This window comes from Bombus huntii, chromosome 6, assembly GCF_024542735.1.
Source record: "Bombus huntii isolate Logan2020A chromosome 6, iyBomHunt1.1, whole genome shotgun sequence".
Classification (NCBI taxonomy): Eukaryota; Metazoa; Arthropoda; class Insecta; order Hymenoptera; family Apidae; genus Bombus; species Bombus huntii.
This window is the reverse complement of record NC_066243.1, coordinates 6,023,741-6,046,728: the sequence shown is the minus strand read 5'-3', so window position 1 is coordinate 6,046,728 and position 22,988 is coordinate 6,023,741. Positions and strand designations below refer to the sequence as shown.

The 22,988-nt window shown below is 41.3% G+C and overlaps 2 protein-coding genes across 2 annotated transcripts in view; both read left to right on the top strand.

The window, feature by feature from the left end:
• LOC126866978 (uncharacterized) overlaps positions 1-22,988 on the top strand; it is a 162,925-nt gene that overhangs the window by 87,692 nt on the left and 52,245 nt on the right. The window lies entirely within an intron of this gene.
• Positions 10,624-22,988, top strand: part of LOC126866944 (uncharacterized) — a 169,042-nt gene continuing 156,677 nt past the window's right edge. Inside the window, exon 1 of the mRNA XM_050620980.1 lies at positions 10,624-12,533. Within this exon, the coding sequence (XP_050476937.1) occupies positions 10,679-12,355 (1,677 nt within the window). The 5' untranslated portion in view covers positions 10,624-10,678 and the 3' untranslated portion in view covers positions 12,356-12,533. The remainder of the gene's footprint in view (positions 12,534-22,988) is intronic.

Here is a 22,988-nt window from a genome sequence, read left to right as displayed (position 1 = left end):
GGTTGGTAGGTAAGGAAGGGTCAGCCGCCCCCGAGAGAAAGTTGCTCGGGGGAGACACCATACAAAAACTAATTTCCCCGTATCTTCCCGGAGTGGACAATAAATTTAAGCAGCACTTCAATTAGAAAGATACTTGTTTGGTCCAAAGTACCTTAACTATGAAAATGCCAAGATTTATGGTGGGTCTTTAAGATTATTGAGGATAGTAGGATAATAATACAATAAGGATGTGTAGACAAGGCAGCCATCTTGCCCGCGGTTGGGTAGGTTGGGTAGGCTGGGGCCCGGTTGTGTAGAGAGTCACCGGATGTAACATCCTTTCTCCCGTTGAAAGGGTACCGATCAAAAATTCTGTACAGGTAAAATCAATTGGATATCTCGTCCAACTCCTTGTAGATTGCTGGTTGTCCGTATTCCGCTGGATCGCCTGGCGCCTCGATCCAAAATGCTTATTGCCGTACAAACTGCGGCCATCCAAATGATGCCGTCGGCGCCAGGATGAACGTTATGACACGGCCAACGGGTCGTTGCATCAAGGGCACGTTATCTACCTCGTAGTCTGCATCGCCGTCGTCCCCGTCGTTACCAAGAAATTTCCAGTTGAAGTTCGCGGCCCAGGAAGTGTTGTTGAACTCCTCGGCCCAGGAAATGTCGTTGAAAGGAACTCCGGTGGCGCTTGGTGCATATCCGTCAAACACGGCGCGGAGTTTTGTAGTTTGGCTCTTATCCTTGATTAAGCCGTGATGTGGTAGATAATAACCGTTATCTGGGGGGTGATCTGTTGTGGTCCTAGTCATGTATTTCGTTGGTGGTCCCTCGTCGATTTCCCAAACGAGAGCAAGGTCCATCTGTAGATCTGTCGTAGAGGCGTGAAAGATGTTTACGGTTGATCGGGCTCTCCTCGATGACCTGCCCGACTTGTGTTTTCTTAGTGATGATCCTTGGTGGTGAGAGGGCGTTGGGCGTCGTGGCGTCCGTGATTGGGACTTGGTTTGACATTGGAGAGTGTATCGGTTTCGTTGGAGGCAAGGGTGACTCCAAGGAGAAGTTTGATATCAAAGACTTGTTCGATGTAACGCTCTGTGGACACAATATACAAACGTTGAGGTCCGGTAGAATGTTCTGTAAATTACCGATACTATTTGAGTGATTCGTCTAGGTGGCAATAACACGGAAATTATTCTGATTCGGGCCAATCGCAGGTGTGGCCCATTCAATCAGATATCTTGGGGTGTAGTTGGATAAATGTGGGAGATTTGGGGCTCACTTTCAGAAAGTCTGCAGCAAGGCTGATGCTCTGATGGGAGTGCTTAGGACGCTGTTACCAAACGTTAACGGGCCTACCGGTTCAGCCAGGAGACTATATTATAGAGTTTGGGAGTCGATGGTGCTCTATGCGTTATTGCTATTGCGCTATTAATTAAGAAAAATAAGAATACCTTGAAGAAGGTACAAAGAACCGCACTTATAAGATCGTCGACAGCGTACAGAGCTGTGTCCCATGCAGCGCTGTACGTACTGACGGGTACAATGCGGATCTACTACAAAGCGGAGCTCCGGGCCGAGAAGTATGAATTGAAAAAAGTTATCAGCAAGAACATTATGAAACGCTTTCTAGAGAAGGAGCTGCATCAATTTTCGTTGAGAGGATGAGGACAGTGGAAAAACGTATGGACGACAAGTGGAGAGAAGAATGGAGATTTTATAAATAGGACAATTGGACGAGGAAATTAATTTTTGACGCTTGTACTTTTACGAAGTACAAAAGAAACATTGATCACTGGGCTATGCAAATATTGACTGGACACGGGATATTCAAAGTGTACCGTAGGACGATTAGCAAAGAGGTTCATTCGAGATGCTGGGATTGTGACACCGAAGGAGACGACACGGAGCATGCGTTGTTCCACAGCCCTAGGTGGATCTACGATAGGACTGAACTGGAGAACTATGTCGGCATACTACTGACGACGGAAAATGTTATTGACGTAGTAATCAATAAAAAGGATAACTAGACTAGGTTCCAGGCATTCTGTAAGAAGACCATGGTTGCGAGGCGAATCCAAGAAATGAATGTCGAGAGGAGAAGAAGAACTGGAACTAGAAGAAATAACTGAGAAGATTTCTAACAAATGAGGGGTACGCACTAGGGCCAACTGTGAAGTAATGCCGAAAGGCGTTTCCGGGGTTGGTTAACGAGTGGGGTTACCGAGTCTCACACTACCCAGGGAATCACTGGGTATGCGTAATAGCATCTTCCCCTCCTCGCGGAAAACAGTGGTGTGGCCCATCTCGGCGATGGCGTAGGTGGCGTCTTCACGTTATGTCTTGAAGAATGATTCTCCGATACGATATTCCTGATCTCAGGTGGTACAGGTGTAGGCATGGTGTACAGGCGGCATGGTGTACAGGCGGCATGGTGTACAGGCGGCATGGTGTACAGGCGGCATGGTGTAGGACAGATTATTGAAAGTCGACACGTTTTGATGAACATTTATCGTGGAAGTGATGATCGGGGAGAAACTGCTCCTGGATGGTTCGAACATCGTATATTCCGGAATCTCTGTCGTAGGTTTTGACTCGAGGTTGAATTTGTTGTCCTGGGCACAACTCAGCCCGTTACTCTCTATGTTGTGAACTACGGTTAAAGGGTAACGAACAATAAGGACGACGGCTTGTTGGCAGATGCGGGTTTCTCTTATTTCCGTCCCAGAGCATCATTGGAGGTAGTTAGATTTAAGGTTTTGGTGGCATTGGGAAAGGCTGTCGAGATAATGACGATGCGAATTTGGTTGTCGTCAAGACGCGTGTAGGCGACGAACTGCGGGTCTCATGCTAGATATGTTGCTGCTGCATTTTGGTGATTTCGGATTCGTCATTGTCTTGGAAGCTCCCGTTGAGGAAAGATTGCGTTCGAGTCTCATTAATCATGCATTCATGGCGTGACAGCATTCGAAGATGGCATTTAAGTGCGCGTTTTCGTTTTCGTCAAGCGATTCTAATTTGTATTGGACATCGTTGACCCGACTCCACGGTTCATCGAACCTTTTGCGGTAAAACAGTATGAGGGCTTTGTTTTGGTGACCGGACCGTTTGTATTCGTCGAGTAGTCTCGATACGAAAGTTAATTGGTCCATCAGACTACTTCGCTCCCGACATAAGGAGTTCATTTCTGTTGCGTTTGACATTGTTGCAATGGAACGTTGTATGGACATGCTTCGCGATGAAGGTACTTCGTTAATTTAGGTGACACTCATGATGTCGATGTGTGATCGGTGATTCCCGATGCGGAGTTATCTATGCACTACTATGCAGCGGAATATTGTGTGCATGTGCTTCGCGAGAGAGGTGTTCCTTCCTAAAGGTGACACTCCTGTTGTTGTGAGATTGAAGTTGTTGGAACTCGTGGCACTGATAATGATGGATTCATGTGGCACTGTGTGGTAGTGGGAGTCACTGGTGTGTCGTATATTTTCAAGTATATGTCGTGTGTTTCAAGTATATTTTATCTACAATATTTGCAGTAATTTGGAAGTGTCCTCATAACTAATTTATAAATGAACTTATACACGATAGTGTACATTCATCCTACAAACAACTCTGACAATTCCCAATTTTGAAACCAGATTCGTGCAAGCAGTAAAAATTAGTTTCTATTCGAAGCTTCAAGTCATCGAGTTTCATCGTTTGATTTTCTATCCATTTAAAATTCATGGAATTTTAAATCAAATTCTACTAGAATAATTTCGGACATGCTATACTTCTGCCCATCTAATCAAGATATGTGGAGATATCATGTGGATTCTTCTTCTCTTTTTACACTGTTATGCGACAGCTAATTTTTCATATTCAGTATATCGCACGAGTGTCTGCGCGAATAATAAATGTACAAAAATTTAATCAACAGATTTTTCATTATGAAGGATTAATCTTTTTCAAAAGATATGTTTGTAAATACATCCGTTGTTCGGAGAAATATTTTCTGCAAACTTTTTAATGACTAAATTAAGCATTTCAATATATAGGTTGAGTCAACTAATTTGACCATGTCAAATAATTTGAAAATTACTGTAGAAAACACTTTTTTGAGGAAAAATCAGTTTTTCAGAAGGAAAAGTTTCCTCTTATCCTTTATCACGGAAAGTAATTCATAAATCATACATAGATTGTAGATACTTACGGAAATTTATATTTTTGACAATATAATTGAAAAGATGGAAGCTTGTTGCAAAAAATGTTTTACGTATCAAGAATTATAGAAAGCAGTATACTTTGATTATTTTATGTATTCTTTCGTATTGTATGCATCGTATACAATTTTGCATTTGCAAATTTCCTATAAATGCATAAGAATCTGCAGTCTAGATACAAACTACGAGAGTTCTATAACGTAGCATCGTTGTTTATCGAAAGAAGTACATGTCATACATTGTAGACTTTATACGATTCTGAGAAACAGTATTTTCCATGTTCACTTCGGGACGTTTGATACAATCTTTGAAACATATATTCCACGCATCAAAGTTTCGTTTAATGCCATTCATTACTTTTTTACATACTTCTGCATGGCACAAACATGAAATAGGTACATCTTCACTCACAGCCCTACGAACTCCGTGATAACCGCACCATTTTTCTTGTCTTTCATTCAGCCCGATACACTATTTCGTTCGAAGAACACAGTACTCATTGTTTTTCGTGTAATCACTCGTGTCCAAGTGATGTATGCTTTGCTTCATAACATCATGTGGGTTATCGCGCGTGAGCTCCTAAATCAAACTATCCGTATCCGTGAACATAATTTTACTATATCCGACAAAATTTGGTACAATGATCAGTCGCTCAGCACGGTTCTACCGAGTGAATAGCTTCACGTCTGTATGATTGTACACATTTTCCATCGATTTCCCAAAGACCGCGTTATTTATTAATTTAAACAAATTTGAGAAAAAAATCGTTGGTTGCGTTCGTATAAAGACTGGAATATAAATCGATGTAATTACACAACCACCCGATTGTTGAAGCACTAAAATATAGTGTACTTCTATCAATTTCAATCTATCGTTTGAAACGTTGTCACAAATAAGTGGGATGTGTTACGTACCGGAGTTTGTTATCGACTGTTGATAAGCATTCTTTTTTCTGCTGTTTGTCCCTGTCACTGCTGCTTTAACTCAACCGTTAAGAGGTAGCCGAACCGTAGAAATTATTTACAGCAACATGCAATTTGAATTCGGCCCATTTCATTGCTCTCCCAGTAACAGTCCTTTACTCTTAAATATTTTACGTTTCTGATGAATCATCTGTAGGTAGAGACTTGTTTTCGAGCGGCCGTACCTATGCGAGCATTGATTCAGCCACCGCGTATTTCCTACTCAACGAACAATAATATATCGATATCGGTTAGTAACTTGAATTCAATTTTAATGTAATGTGTCAAATTCATATTGAAGTTTTCGATGCAATTGCTTCGAAAATTTTCGAAAATATGTGCCAATAAAAAAAGGGTGTTTTGGTGGAGAAAGTTAGTTAGTTGGTGATAGTCACAATATGTGAGTAGTTAGTTGCGAGTTGTTGGTTGTCGATTGTAGGAAGTTGTGAATCTTATTAGCTTGCAGGAACATTTAATCCTGCAAATATTTCCGGTTTATAACTGGTACTTAAAACAGTCCTTAGGTTTATTGCACGTTCTTACAAATTACGGAGAAAGCGGATGGGTGTCTAACGGAAAAGCAGGTTTTTCCCATGCACAAGGTCACCCCGAGCCACATCGGTAGGAGACTTCCTCCTCCAATCTTCACTTATTAATATGGACTATAACCAATGGGCATCGCGGATCGTTACCCTTACTGTCCTAACGAAAAGTGTGAACAACGAATCCATGTCCTTAGTTCAAAAGACACACCCACTCCGAGCTTTCCTCCGTAATCACATAAGAACGAACTTCATTTATTTTTCATCGTTAGAATAGTCATTACCGGGTTACTATTCTTAAATCAATTACTTACTTAACTTATATATACGCCTCAGTGTAACTCTTAAGTGTTGGAAATATAAACTTTATAACCCTGTTAATCGCAGCGTTATACCAACTCAATCACCCCTATTATCTCAACGGAAATCATATTCGCGGCGTCGATTATTATAATCGTAACGGGAATTTACGACTCCCGTTGACGCGTTTCCTCGCGATTGCGTCCTCCGCGATTGGTCGAAAATACAAGGATTCTCCTAAGTAATGGCCTTGTAAAGCGCCAGACGATATGTGTGCTTGAATAAAATAGAGAATAAATTCAGGATTATTCTAAATTTTTATTTTCAAGATATCTGTATTTAATAATCGCAACTTTAGTATTGCCTTCTTTCTGTCGAAAAAGACAAGTTGTTACTACATGGTATGCTTCACTGTTGAAGAAGTTCGCAGAATGATGTTTCTGGTCGGGAAAGAAATACAGTTTATAGTTTATAAACAGATTAAATTTCGCGAGCCTATGATAAGCTGTTCGTCGCTTATGGCAACATCTTCAGCACGCCTATTTTTCTTTCAACCGCCACACGTTTCAAAAGGGGTTGGTGATTTTTTTTTTCAAAAAACAACTTATTAAGACGAAATTAGTCCTAAAACGCGAGAGAAAAGAAACTGAAGCGGTTGATATGCTAAAAAAAGGATATGGAGAAAATACTATGAAGCCACCAGTCATTTACAATAGGCTGAAAAAGTTTCAGGAAATAACAGAAAACGAATGGATGATGAAGCGCATAAGGATTTACCTTTTACCTTGTAGACCGATAAGAACATTCTATGGATTCGAAAACTTGTGTTATCAAATCGGCGAATCACTGTATGGATGAGAATATCACTGCATGGATGGAAGAGCTTAGTATCGCTTTAGGATGTGCACATCCAATTCCAAAAAGTGATTTAAAAATGCGAAAACTTGATGCTAGAATTGCTGATCCCACGGTTTGCTGATGAAATTCTACGAACGTTTAGAACAGAATCTAAATACACTTAAACGTGTAACGATGTTAATAATTTATAATAACATGAGATGCAAATATTCTCAGTTCATCGTGTTGCAAACATTCGTTGAGAATGGTTGGAAATAGCTAAGGTCAAAGTGTACTTAGTGCTTAGTCAATGTTACTAGTCAATGCTATTACCGTAAATATTAAGTATACGAAAAAAATTAACGTGGGAACATTTTTGCCACATTTTGCAACCAGCATAATAGCATATATATTAATTTTTCATGCTTACAATATTTTCCGGAAAATGATGATTTCTAATTTTTTAAACAGAATGTGACATATTTGTATTATACTTTATTATTTCGTACATTAATATAATTTTAATCATGTACGATGCACATTATTTCTTTCGAGATCTCAAAATTGTACATGACTGGAAATAAAAGAAATGTTTAAATGTTACATACAGTTTTACATTTACCAGTATTTCTTATTCACCAAGTTTAAGCAGCATGTTTAATACGACTGCTACTGTCTATTATTCCAGATATATATAAATATGTATTATTTCAAGTGAATATGTTCCATTCTTATAATAACAAAACAATGAACAATTTCCTAAACAACGTGTTCAAATTTCAAATAAACGGATTTGAACGTACGAAGTAAGGTAGTGACTTTCAAGACTGCGAACTGAGAAATTAACATATAACACAGATTATAATTGTATTACGAAGCCAATACGTTATATTTATTGAAAAACGTCTTCGGAACGAGAAATTGGGGTTTTAGTACTAGTACTCCTTGTCAATGATGTACGTTATTACGTTGATCATAAAAAATGGTAAAATTGTGTATTCCTTCATTTTCCCCAGATATTTATCACTTATGAGAAAAAAGCTGTCTACTGCCTGTATGAAGATCCTATATATTTAAATTACACACGTTTAAATTACAAAGTAGGAATTATTCGCTACGAGAAGAAGATGGACCAAAACGTTTAAAATGAGCCAAACTAACACTAGTAGTAATCATTTTATGTAGAAAGTATGAAACACTTTGTTTGACGAATTCAAATTTCATAGATAGAACCTACGTTGAAGTTTCTACGGAGAAAAACTATGCTTTCAAATTACTCGATATTAACAATAAAGCACGATGACAACATTACAATTCATTTTTAACTTGTTTATCTTCGTGGTTAAATTTATTATATTTAACATCTACAAAATTGCGCAAAATATTCGAAAAATAAATCCATGAAAAGTACGTTTAGGATATTCGTAGAATCCATGAATTGTTAGTCTTCTTACAAAGTTTACCGTTTATAGGATGTACAGAAGTAGAAATCCAGTTACAGAAAACTATTTATTTGTAAACTATCTGCAAATAAAATTGTCGTTATTATTCTCATAATAATCTCACAATAAATTCTTATTTTCGTATTGCATGCTTCTATCAACCCTTAGTCGAATATTATTTGTTATTTTGATATAAAGCATAACCCCAATTATACATTGCGTACATACATCATCCGAACGTTCTATCATCAGAATGTTGTAGAATTCTCTATAATGTATCGTACATACGTATATACCTATATACGTATATAGTTCACGTAGTATTTGTTTTCCCCCAATCAAAATTGTTGACGTCGATAACTGTCGAAATAAAATCTCGTTACAACATTTCAGTACGGTATTTACATTCGAAACGTTTCAAACAATAATGATGTCTAAACAAAAACGTTTTAGTGTGACAATTGACAAAAAATATGAAATCCTTCAGATGTTAGAAAGAGGTGAGTCTGAAAGCACTCTTTCAACAAAATACGATATTGATCTATCCTCCGTGCGCTATATATCTGTACAGTGAGAAAATATTAAAGCATATGTCGAGAAAAACACAGTGATTGCTAGCCGGTCCACAAAACGTTTATCGTGGTCACCGATAACTGATATCGAAAGAATTCTTTACCACTGGCGCATGCGATGTATTCTTGGTATTCTTCAATGGTATTCTTGTATTTACGTTCTCTTTGAACTTTATAGTTTGAATTTGGCAAATTAGAGATAAAGTAATTGTTAAATTAAATGTTTATACGAAATATCGAGATGGATCGATGAATGTATTAAACAAATATATTGTCACACAGAAAAATGATGATGAACTTAAAATCTCATTTAAATAATGACTTTCAGGAGACACATTATCTACCATTGCGTGTGTTCCTCCAAATATCATAATTTTGTCCTGCGTAGTTCTTTTAATAATATTAATGTAGTATCGTGGACGAAAGGCCTAAGAAATATCGGGCGAACTATGAACAATGTCGCGAGAGCCGAGGCGCCGTCGGGCCCATCAATGTGTCATCGGTCTTTTCAAGTGCATAGTTTCGTGGAAAAGACCTACGTGACCCTGGCTACGAGCGTCTGCAGAACACATGTGCGGTGGGCCTAGGAAAAAGGCAATAGAATGCGACAACGGCCAGAGTGTGAGTCGAGAAACAGAGTGTGAGTCGAGAAGCAGAGTGCGAGTTGAGCGGAGACAGAGTTTGCGAGTGGCGTTGCCGAGAGAGTGTTGATTGCGTTTTGGTAAAAGTCGAGTCGCTATCTAGTTATTTAGTTGCGCTGTTTTCTGTACGTTTGGCGTGAATAGTTCAGGTTGAACAACAATCGTCTTTTTCTGTTTGATTAACATCTCTATTGTCCACTCCTTGTAAATACATTATATCACGATATTACATATTTTTGGGGGCTCGTCCGGGATTGGACAAGACAGAAAACGAAACGGTTTAACAGAGCTATTCGAGCTAGTTGTGAATTTACCGGTACGCGGTGCGGTAGAAGACGATATCGTTGACTGTTTAAGTTTGTGTAGTGTGAAAAATGGCAAACGTTGGGGACGAACGATTGTCGGGTGAACAGGATTCGACGCTGGAGGAGCTGAGGAGTAAGCTCGCGCGAATGAACCTCCCTATACGGGTGCGAGGTCAGTGCTGATTGCAAGGCTGAATCGGGCGTGTAGGGCTGGACAATCGTATCGTAAGGGATCGACGGGCGGTGAAGAGCTAACCGGTCAACGAGATTTAGGAAACGTACAGAGAGCTGAGCGTGATTGTAACGAAGACGAAGATGTTGAGAAAATGAATACGAAGGAGTCGAAGGAGCGCCTCGCTAGTTTGGGTTTAAAAACGACGGGAAGAAAAGTAGAATTACGCGCACGGCTACAAGCGGCCATGGATGGTAAAGACATATCGTCGGAAGAAGAAAGCGACGACGAAAGTGAGGATGAAGATGACAAGAAAAACGCAAGAGGATACAAGAGAGATACGCGAAGGGTGTATCAGGACCGTGACGAATGTTGTCGAAGGGCATGTGTTGGTTCGACACTGAGTTTTAGAGACGTCGAAGATGCATTAGAGTCATTTAGTGGCAACAGAGGTGAAAATTTTGAACGATGGTTCGAGTCGTTCGAGGAAGTCGCTGATACGTGCATGTGGTCGGATGGGCAGAAGGCAGTCTATGCCAGGAAGCTGCTGAAGGGATCAGCGAAAATATTTGCGAGATTCGAGTGTCATGCCAGGACTTGGCATGAGTTGAAGAGGGGGCTAGCGAAAGAATTTTCGAGGAAAGTCAACAGTAGGTAAGTTCATCAGAAACTTGAAGAAACAAAAAAGGAGAGTGATGAAGCATGTTTGGCTTACATGTACCGCATGCTCGAAATAGCCAGCCATGTGGACATGGAGGAGGAAGCAAAGGTGGAATACATAGTGGATGGAATAATAGACGGCGAGAACAATAAGGCTGTATTGTACGGCGCTACGTCAATCAAAGAGTTGAGGAAGAGGTTAGTGATGTACGAAGAGCAGAAGAGTCGCAGAGCAAAGTCGATTGTGAAGCCGGCTAAAACCCAGAAGAACGGGAAGCCCAGTCAATCTGTAGACGCAATGAAGAAAAGAAGATGCTTCATTTGCGGTAGTGAGGATCATCTAAGTGTTAAGTGTCCGGAGAGGGGAGAAGGTGTTAGGTGTTCCGAGTGCAGCGGATTTGGACATATTGCAGCGAGGTGTACGGCACGACCGAAAGAGACTTGCGTAGTGTCAAGATCCGAAAAAGGGAAGTATGTGAAAGAAGTGGCGATAGATGATTGTAGGTTTGTGGCACTAGTGGATACGGGTAGTGATCTCACGTTCATTCGATCAGACGAGTATGCGAGGTTAGGGTCACCACCGCTAGGTAAATGCAAGTTTAAGTTCGACGGTTTTGGTTCCGCTGGCAATGAGACCTGGGGTGAATTCACTCAGGTAATGACGGTTGATGGGTGTAAACTGCCAATCACTTTGCACGTTGTTTCAAACAAAATATTGACGAAGCACGGCCTGTTGTTAGGCACTGATTTTCTGGATCAGGTAGAGTTACGGGTTAAACGGGGCGAAGTGACTTTCTTGCGGCTTGACGAACAGACTAACAAAGACGTGTCGGATGTGTTTAGAATTAACGTAGTAGAACAGACTGACGAAACAGACCTAACACACGTACAGGAACCGCATTATCGTGAAGCGATTCGAGATATCGTTAGGGGGTATAGGCCGGAGAAGAAGCGAGACGTCGGAATAACCGCAAAAGTAGTTTTGGAAAGCGACAAGCCGGTAGCGCGAAGACCGCGAAGACTGGCGCCGTCGGAAAGAAAGGAAGAAGATGATCTGATGGAAGTGTGGACAAACGAGGGTGTCATCAAATCGTCAGACTCGGAGTATGCGAGTCCGATAGGTGTAGTTAGAAAGAAAGATTTGTGTGTGCGTGTGGCTAGATGGGCCTTGTTACTAGGCGAGTTTAAGTATCAGGTGTGTCATCGGCCGGGGAAAAGTATGCAGCATGTAGATGCTCCGAGTAGGAACCCCCTGCCGAGCACTATGTATGTAACGGAGAGTGAAGACGGGCTGATTGCACGGTTGAGAAGGGCACAGAACAAGGACATTGAAGTCCGTAGGATATTGGACGCCGCATCGTGCAGTCAGGCCGATGGGCAGGTAGTAAGAAACAATATTTTGTATAAGGAGTGCAAGGACGATGTGCTAATAGTAGTATCGAAGGCGATGCGGGCTCAAGTAGTCAGGCAAGCGCACGAGCGTGGGCATTTTGAGGTTACCAAAACAGAAGCTATGGTCAAGAAGGACTTCTGGTTCAAGGGGTTACGCGAAAAGGTCGAATACGTGGTATCCAACTGCCTTGACTGTAGCCTAACCGAACGAAACATAGGTAAGCTAGAAGGGAACCTGCGAAATTACAAGAAAAGAAGAAAGCGTGCGAAGCAGTACCGAAGGAAGGACCCGCACACACCTCGATTTTATGAAACCTTGGGTCCTAAACGCCGAAAGTGACGCATCTGATGACAGCGAGATAGAAGGCAACATCTGAGGGCAGATGTTATTGCAGGATGGCCGAATGTAGTATCGTGGACGAAAGGCCTAAGAAATATCGGGCGAACTATGAACAATGTCGCGAGAGCCGAGGCGCCATCGGGCCCATCAATGTGTCATCGGTCTTTTCAAGTGCATAGTTTCGTGGAAAAGACCTACGTGACCCTGGCTACGAGCGCCTGCAGAATACGTGTGCGGTGGGCCTAGGAAAAAGGCAATAGAATGCGACAACGGCCAGAGTGTGAGTCGAGAAACAGAGTGTGAGTCGAGAAGCAGAGTGCGAGTTGAGCGGACACGGAGTGTGAGTCGGCGTGCGAAGATATCGTAGTCTGTCCTTTGTTATTGAATATCACTCATTAAAATACCTTAAACTTTAAACTCTACCAGCAATCACTTGTCTTTACTCTAAGAATCCACAAGTTACTACATTAATAACGACGTTATTTAGGTGTTCCGATTTATGTATCCCATTCTGTATATTAGCGGATATTTATCAGTGCGAGCACCTACCAAAGTCGGTAGATACGCGACTAATCTGTGCAAAACTTGAATTGGAAATAAATTTACATTGATAAAATCATATGGCATAGAAACAAATACACATACACAAACTGGCTATTTCTTCCTTTCTTCTTTCTTGCATTCTTTATAATTTGTCATATAAAACGAAAAGGAAGTTGTAATTGTAAGTAATTAACAAAATGTAAGTATCGAGGATGGCGACCTCGTCGATGTAGATGACTTAACTAATAATTATTAATACCAGTATTTTCGAAGATTTACGAATTGCTGAATGTCACGTCTCTCGTTCCACACGTGCCGTAACATATTTGATTCTTTTTCTTTTTTTATTCAATTTGTGCTTTACCATATGTCCAGCTGGATATTCGGTAAATTTTTCTAGCTTTATTGCTAATCAACATATAGCTCGATAATCCCAACGGGATATCTTCTTCGAGTTTGTCTATTTTATTTCTTTAGTCAGGTCAGTGGGATGTTTTCTTTTTAGTCTTCTTTCTATGAGAGTTTTGCTCGCTTCAGCAGCCAGCTGGTTTGGATGTGTTACCTTTCTTTCCTTGTACTTTTCTGCGTACCTGCCGATTTCTTCTTTGACCGTTGATATCTTTAAGTCTTTGCGCATATCCTCGTTTCTGACATACCATGGGGCGTTGACTATTGTTTTCAGTATAATCTATTGTAGCGACTCTACTTATGTGGCTCATTGCTACTGTCCCCAATAGTGGTATTCTGTACGTCTAAATTGGTTAAATTATCGTTTCGTAGATTTTTAGTTTATTTTTTATGGCGAGTTTAGAGTTTCGACTAGTTAGCCGGTGCATCTGTCTTCTTTTTATCCGTATTGTGTCCATAATTGATTTCGTACGTTATTTCCATGTAAGTCGTGTGTCTAAGTGGAGTCCTATATGTCGGGTTTACATTAGAATTAGGGTTAGGGGCGTGAAACGAATCTTCATTTGGATTACACATTGTCGTTATGCAACAGAGAAGACATTGACCAGTGCAAATACGATTATTAGAGAACTTGACAAATAACTGTGGTACTTAGATACTCGGGAAGCTAATGACAATGATCCTAGGTTTAATAACGAATCCGCAGTCAACGGGATAATAGATGTACGTGCTCACAAAATCTAAGTCGGACTCTTTGTTAATAAAACGCGTAATATTCACTGATCGTAAGGCGTTACTCTTTTCGTCGATGGCACCGCAAGAAAGAATGACTTTCCGTCCCGATGATGCCACAGAGGAAAACTACGATGGGGTGTGTCTTAGGACACGAGATCATTGGATTCGTCGAGGATAGCCTTCGTTCAGAAAGTAAGGGAAATTGATGTTGCTGCTAATTGGTCAACCTCCATATCGGTGGTTAGAAAAAGATGCTAGCCGCCCTCGAGGGAAAGTTGCTAGTGGGAGACGTCATTCGATGAAAAAAATCGATCTCCTCTAACTTCCCGTAGTTGGAACAAAGACTGTTTGTCTGTTTGAAGGACTTTAGGTCACTAGATCTTACTGTTTATAACGGCCCTCGGGCTAGCTGATCACGTACTGTGGAGACGCGTCGGCATGTGGTAACCATCATACTCGAAAAATAGGATCTGCGTGTGGCGAGCCACGGGACAGAAACCGTTGGAATGTTTACTGTCGCGTGCCGCTACAAATATTTCTTTTAAGGAGAGCTATAGAATTACTCCACACCTTTGTTAGACAAAGCGTTCATCCCGTGATCGCGGCTGCGTTCGGTGACTGGCTGTTGCCTCGAGCCCAAGCTCATTATCACAAATCTCGGACAAATACAATGGGATCGAATGACGACAATTGTTTAATTACACCTATGATAGAATCTAGATTTCGGTGTTAAGGGATTTTGCCGAAGTTCCAAAAGGAAGGTTCCGATGCACTTTCATCTCCGACATATATATTTAACTTCCTTTGTTTGTGTTATGTGCGTGCCATTCAATTGGATATTTGGCGGTTTCCGTTTTCTTAGTGTAAATGTAATATGGTTGCACTTACTGAGGTTTGCTTTTATTTGTTTATCTTGTAGTTATTTTTCTATTTTTGTAATATAGTCTTGTAGTAATATGACTGTTGTTTCTGGAGTAGTGTACCTGACTAGTACAGCCGTCTCGTCCGCAAATGTCACTATTTTGCTGTTGGTAGTTGTTGGTATGTCGGCCGTGTATAGTGGATAATATTTTGAGATTACTAGTTCTAATATATTTTTCTAGTGTTCAACCTCGAGGTGTGTCAATTCTTGAGTCCCATAGCGTGTGCTTTGTATTGAAGTGTCTCGCTGTGATGTATTTGTCACCTAAGGATTGAAAATACTGTTCCCATTTTTGTGATGTCATTTTGTGTCGCGGTGGTGCTTATACTGCTGACATCTAGAAGTAATTGCTGTTAGTTTGTATTGTTAAGATGGTTGGTTGAACGTGGTTCTGACTAATTAGATTATGTAAGTGGTGTTTGATCATCACGCGTTTCTTATTTTCACAGCGGCCCCTCGGTATGCAGGGCCGTAACGAGAGACAGAGAAGGAATACGTCATAACTCGCGAATAATGCGAGTCACAACTCTAGGCAAATGGAATTAGATCATAAAGGAAATAAACGATATAACGCGTACAGATACTTTAGTATTACAATAAAATAACATACGCATAAACACACAATAATTATATTATTAAAGTCTGACCTAGGAATATTGAAATCGAAACAAGGAAGCAACAAGCAGACAACGAAAATTCAGAGCCTACGACCTTCTTACACAGCATCAGCTGTGACAAACATCTGGCACGCGCAAAAGGGTAAAGTATCATCATCGACAAAGGTAATCACGTGTTCAGCGGAGTAGGACCTATTATCAGCAGAATTGATACTGTAAGAAGAAACCAGCAGCAAGGGCTTCTGTAAAAAGGAAAGCTTCAATAACACTTCCGCGAAAGCCATATCAGCAGAAACCCTAATACTTTCGGAAGGACACCAGCAAAACGAAAATTCTGCGTCCGCAGAAGTAATTACGTACAAATACTCCGCGCTATCATGGAATAATCCGTCACGCGACAATTATCCCATGATAGTCTTAGTATAAATAATGGTAGCCACATAGAGACAGAGCCTTTTCAGTTATCGGCCAGTCTGTTAGTTAGAATGTTGAAATTTTGTCAACAGGCAGTTGGGTTAAAATTTCATTAAGAGACAGCCGAATTAAAATTTATTAGGAGCTAATAGTTCAGTTGAACAAAAGGTTTAGTTGAGTAAAGAATTAGCTGAGAATCGGTCATACAATCAGTCTTCGAACAATTATATCGATCAATAACACATATAAGCAAGATTAAAGTCTTAGCCATAGTAATTTTCTCCTCTTTAATAATTTCGAACTTGTACCACATGTAGTACTCCAATAAAACTATTCGTTGACTATTGTCGTAAACAATCAAGAATTATCAAGAATCATTGTGTATTTAATCGGGTTTTCGTTAAGAATATTAAATATCAAAACGATAGTTGTTTGTGCTAATCTGTGACCTGACGCAGTTGAAAAACTGCGCCGGTTACGGTGCCTTCAACAATTAAAGACGCCTATAGGTTTTCGCAACTCTCCTGATACTGTTTACAGAACTATCTCTTCTTTCCACGAGGAGGGGAAAATGCTACTACGCATACCTAGTGACCCATGTCACTGGGTTATATGGGATTCGGTAGATGGTGTCGCCATACCCACTAAAAACCCCTCCTCTACCCGCTCCTTTAACTGTATATGCACTAACTCCGGAACCGCCTTACGGTATGACTTCAGGGTTGGCCTTATATTAGTACCGCTCGCTTATTCAGTCTAACTCTACTGTCTTCTTCTTCACTCTTCGACCTTTTCCTGAACAAGCCTAGTCTTCGTTATCTTGCTGTATGTAGCCCGAAACATAGTCCAGTTTCTCTCTTTTTTCATCATCAGCTCGATCAGGTTGTAATCACAATCGCAGCACCGTGCGTGTACTTCCTTCCTGATCGCCCTTCGGTACACGTTAAAAATACCGTGCCCGGTCAAGATCTGCATAGTAAAGTGATCAATGTATCGCTTGTGTCTCCTGAATACGCAGACGCCCGCCACCAGTCTCTTCGCCCAGTTGTCACTGCGATAGTCATGCCACTCCTCCTTCCATTTATACTCCATGCGCTCCTTCGCTGCCTTGATCCTTTCATGAATGACCGAGGCTGGTTCTTCTCTTGAACGGGGCAAAGTGCCCGTAAGCATGCACAATGCTTACTATGGCACTATGCGGTACGCCGTAGATGATCGTATCAGTGCGGCCCTTTGCGCCCCCTTAAGAGTATTTCTATCCTTCTTCCTCTCTATCGCCTATGCCCATGCAGGCGCCGCATAAAGCACCACCGACTCCCAGACTCCATAATAGAGTTTCTTCGCATAGCCGGCGGGACCGTTAATATTGAGCGACAACGATCTTAATGCTCTAATAAGGACATCGGCCTTACCGCACTTTTTTCCAAATGAGTCCCGAACTTTCTGCAGTTCTCGGCACACCACTTGGCAACGCCGAGAATCACTGCCAAGTCGTCAGCAAAAGCAACGGCATTCATTTTCGGAATCGTATTCAACTCCTTCAGTAGACCGTTGTACACCAGGTTCCATAGCAGCGGTCCAAGTATCGATTCCTGAGCAACACCGGCGTACAAATTTCGCCTTATAGTTCTCCTGTCGTCCTTACTTCAATCTTTCTATCTTCGAAATAGTTCTCAAGGAGCGTCAAGAATTTCCTTAGCATCCCTCTAGTTTCTGATTCTTCCAAGATCTTATCCCAACTGAGAGCGTTGAACGCGTTCTTCACATCCACCACAGCTAACACACATTTCTTATTCTGCCTTTTGGACCAGTCAGCAAGGTCCATTACTCGGCGCAGGGCGTCCACCGTACTCGTTCTTCTTCTGAACTCATACTGATCTTCGTAGAATGGGTCCAGCCCCAGGTTTTCGTCGATCAGGTTCTTAAACGTGTGCTCCCAGACTTTACGAAGTACTGGAAGCACGCTGATCTGTCGGAAAGACGATGTTAACGTGGGATTTCTACCTGGTTTAGGTATGTGTACCACCCTCGCTATCTTTCACTTCGGCGGAATCTTGCCCATGTCTATCACAGCATACAACATTCTCAACACTTTCTCCGCTCTCTTCTCCATCAACATCTTGACCGCCGTCCCTGGTATACTGTCCACACCAAATGCCTTGTTCGGATTTATTTAGCTCTAGGCATTAATCAGGTCTTTCTCTGTGATCCTGTGATCGTCACTTCCTTCCTCTCCACCGTTGCGATTTCTCGACGTACCTTACCTTCTCTCCATTGGCCTCGTCAGGAAGACCTCGTCAACTATAGATCGGACCTTGTCCACGTGGAGGCCGTTCGTTCCAACTCTCAGGGCCATCCTCGACATGACGGCCCTATACGGCTTCCCCCAAGGGTCCATATCCAGCGCCACACAAAAATCTTTCTAGCATATTTCTTTGTTCGTTTCGATCGCCCTCGCCAGCTTCCTCTTATTAGTTCTATATACTTCACGCAATTGAGTCGCGTTGTTCGTACCCCTAATCCTGGACCTCTAAGCTTCCTTAACTAACCTATTTCCTTGCTCCACCAGTAATTACAGCTTTTCTTACCCATCGGCGGGTACACCTTTTTAAGTTTAGAGGTGCACGTCGTTTCCAGAGTAGTCTGTAAACGATCCCTATGCGTCTCCTTATCGTCCGTATTATCTATAAATAAGTTCTCATAGTTATCGTCGAATGTTAAAACAAATTTATCCATACTGGCGTCCCTCGTCGAATACTTCAAATTCTCGGCGTTACACCTTGTTACAGAAAGTTGACTCGACTTTACGATATCTCTAGATAAATTCGTTAGACTATTTGATTTTGTTCGTCAGATTTCTCGATGTGTCACGTTTGACTCGTCAGAAGGAACTGATCCCTTTCGATTATTCCTTTGTCTCATTTGGAAGACGACCCCCACTATGCTCTGGTCACGTTACTGCTCGCGCCTATGATCACGTATGCCTCTTCTTGCGTGGAAAACGTAACGGTCAAAAATCGACGTTTCTAGAGCTCGCTGCTTGGCGACAACTATGCTCTCGTCGATACATTGTATGTGGTCCGGTGGGCAGATAAGACGATCTGCCTGCGACACTGTAGGACCGCGAGCGACGATTAGGAAATGCAGCCTGTGGTAAGCCTCGTGGCGTAACACACCTCGTCTTTTTAATCCTAAAATTATGCAGGACGTATCTGTGGTCCGATGCCGATCAGACCTTCGGCAACTTCCCACCTGCATAATTCTTAGCCAATCCTTTGTTCGTACTGAGGATGCCGAGGAAGCTCTTCCTTCCGTTCTTGCAGAATGTGTGATCCTCCTTCATCCTGATAGCAACGATTCCGTTCTTCGTGAATATGTTTAGGAGGCTGGTTCCCCTGCGGCCATTCACATGCCCTCCCTAAGCGGTGGCCTTTAAGTTAAAATCTCTGGCGATCATCATTGCTGGGTGACTCCTCTTGGTCGCCTGAATCAATGTTTCCAACTCCTGGAATAGCTGTTAAATTGTTCCATATTCAAATTGGGGGAGCAATAACCACCAATGCAAAACACATTGTCAACGGTGACTACTACGATTCCTTCCCTAGTGGCCAAGGTGGTCTCGTCTGGTTGTTTCCCTTTGAAGATAGTCACTCACAACGACGAATCGCCTTTGTCGTCGTTGTACCCGTATGTCTGCTGCCTATAAAGCTTTGAAATGAACACCACATCGACAATGGCTCCGCAGGCATACTGTTACATTAGCTATTGTGCAAGTCTGCACCTATTTAGGTTGATAATTAATATTTTTATCTTAGCGTATGTATGTTTCCCCTCATTCTATCTTTCACGGCCGGGCATGCCTTGACGTGTTTCAGGTTGCTTCTATTCTCTTTCGCGCAAATAGCGCACCTCGGCTTTTTGGTGCACTGATTAATTGTGTGGTCCCTATCCCCACACCTTCTGCATAGCTTCTTACCAGGACTTACCACCGTACATCTGGCAACGTTATGCCCCACCATATGACATTTGAAGCACCTCGCTACGTTGGGTAAGACCCTAGCCGTCACTATTTTCAGTCCAGTCTTTACCCTGATCGACGGCCTGCCCCTAGGTACGGTACTCGCAGCTAGCACTACAACCGCCTGCTGTGTTTCCCATGGCGTCATTCTCAAGGACTTGATCTCGATCCAACGCTCATCCCTTATATCCAATTCTGTGGATATATCCACCATTAATTCCTCCCTCGTAGTGATCGAATCGATGTTTTTAACAATCTTCAATTTGACGGATTTCGAACTTCAAAATGAAATATCTCAAAAACCATAGCACCAATTTTAACCATTTTGCATCGTAAATTAATCATTTCATCTAAAGAATTTATACACAAAATTATTTTTTCCTAGGCTTTCTAATCTTTGAAATCTGTATGTAGTATACCTATCTCTACGGCACCCGTCAAATTGACGGGTAAACGGAAATACGCACTTTTCTCTAAAAAATCGATTTATTCAAATTAAGTCTGAAAGGAACAATATTAGGCTCCACATTTAAATAAATTATTAACAAATAAAAAGTCTTTTTTTAAATTATCACTAACGGTACAGGGTAATCATATCTATTGAGCACATTTTTTGCAAATATACTGAATGTTGTTTGTACATTTTCCGCATACGACCTTTTGCAATATATACAATAATTATTACTTCTATTTTTTTGCAATAACCCACTTGGCAACTTTTTCGCACTTCTGACTTTGAAGGTGACAGAAATGAAGCGTCTGATCTTTGGCAAATGTCCTTCTTGTTTTCTCCAGCTAATTCCTCGGCTAAACAAAATATGAATACCTTTTTGAATAATTTCGATCTGGTGCACTCTTTATATAATATCCACGCGTTTATCGTTGCCAAATCCAAAATATTGAAAAAGACTTGAAGGGGCCATCGGAAACTTCCTGCTTCACACTATATTTGCGTGCCATTTGGTCAACGACGTCCACACCAAACTTTGTTTTATTGTAAAAAGCAATGGTTTCTGGAACACGTTTATAATTATCTTCTATTCATACATCTCTATGTTTGGTGCTTAGAAGGAGGACTTTTACTTTAGGTTTACTTTTACATACAGTAAGTGTGCATGCAGTAAGTACAGTAAGTTTTACATACAGTAAGTTTTCTGATTTATATAATTCTGAGGAAAACAAAGTCATCTTGTCCTTTTTTTCCTTCGCTGGTTTTGCCAGTTCTCTATTATTCGACCGGATGGTCCCAACCAAAGTTGTTTTTTGTGCTAGCAATTTTTTAGCTGGCGGGATGCTTGTAAAGAAATTGTCTGTCGTTATATTTCTGCCTCGTTGTAAATATGGTTCGGCTAATTTTAGTGTTACAAACTCGCTCAACGGTATTGAGCATCGAGTTTCATCTTTCCCCATACAAGGGAAACCATTCAAAATATACTTTGTTTGGACGTCAACTGCTAACCAAAATTTAATGCCAAATTTATGGGGCTTATTCGGCATATATTGTATAAATCGGCACCGGGCTTTCATTGGAAATAATTGCTCATCTATCGAAATATTTTCATATGGCGTATAACAAATCTGTCTGCTACTTATGAACCTGTTCCATATTTCGGAAAATGCAAAATGGTTAAAATTAATGCTATGGTTCTTGAGATATTTCATTTCGGAATTCGAAATCCGTCAAATTGGCGAGGCCCGCAAACCTAGTGTTAATTTTATTGTTATTTTTTAGTGATAATTTAAAAAGAAGACTTTTTATTTATTAATAATTTATTTAAACGTGAAGCCTAATATTGTTCCTTTCAGACTTAATTTGAATAAATCGATTTTTTAAAAAAAAATGTGTATTTTCGTTTACCCGTCAATTTGACGGGTGCTCGTAGAAATATGTATATACAAAACGCCCGTAAACCTAATGTTAATCTCGAGCGCTTCCCTGTTCGCCAAGGGGACAATCTCCTTACCTTGTCGCATGACTCTTTTCAAATTGTCCGCGACTTCACCCGCCGCTACCTTGTTCGTGAGCTCGATCAGGATATGACCGGCCTTCGTCTTTCTGACTCCTGTCATCTCCTTCAGGGCGCTCTTTGCTTCTACGACCTCCCTGTAGGGGTCGATCCAGTTGGGGTCTTGCCCAACTTTCACTAGGATCGCCTCGCTTCTTCCCCTTTATGTTTTTCCTTTGCTCACCTTTATACCGGTCCTACCGTCATACCCCTCCATGCCCGTCGTGCTCTCGATACGGCTACGAAGTCTTTTGCGTCTCTCGACAGGCGTCCACTGGGGTTCGCTGTCTCTCACAACTTCCGTAGAAGTGACTTTCTCCTGTCTCCTAAATTTTTTCGTATGATTCAATGTCTCTCCTCCAAAGGGGATATCCCCTTGCGCTTCGTCAATACTCATCTCCGTTTGGCTGACCACCGATACTCTACGGTGCCTAGTCTCTCTCTGGTCCCTTGAGGTCATCTGCGCAGCGACCGATGATTTTCTGTCGCGACGTCCACTGTTCGCTTCCGCGTTGGAATCAATCTATTCCCTTACTCTTTTGATCTCTAGTATGCTTTTGTTGCTTGACTTCTCCAACATGAGATCTCTTTTGCTCGAGACCGTGATTCTCCTCATTATTGTCTCCATGTTGAGTGTTAAAATTTCTAAACTCCTCATCAGGTCCTTCACATATCGGAGTTCTGTTATGGAGGCTTTTCTTTCGCCGGCTTTTGCAGAAATATCTGCTCATTTTTGGGCAAGACTTGCGAAGTCACACTGGTTTCCATAGAGAACATTATTATAGATAACTTGTATACATGTTAGATGCCAAAAGCAAGAAGGAATTATAGAAACAAAATCTATATCAATAAGAAACGTGCATAACGTTGGTTTAAACCTCCATTAGTTGCCGAAATTAAAAGTGTAGAAGAGAAAGTTTGGAAAGAATCAGGCTCAATCAAACAGAAATCTATTTTTCGCCGTCAATCT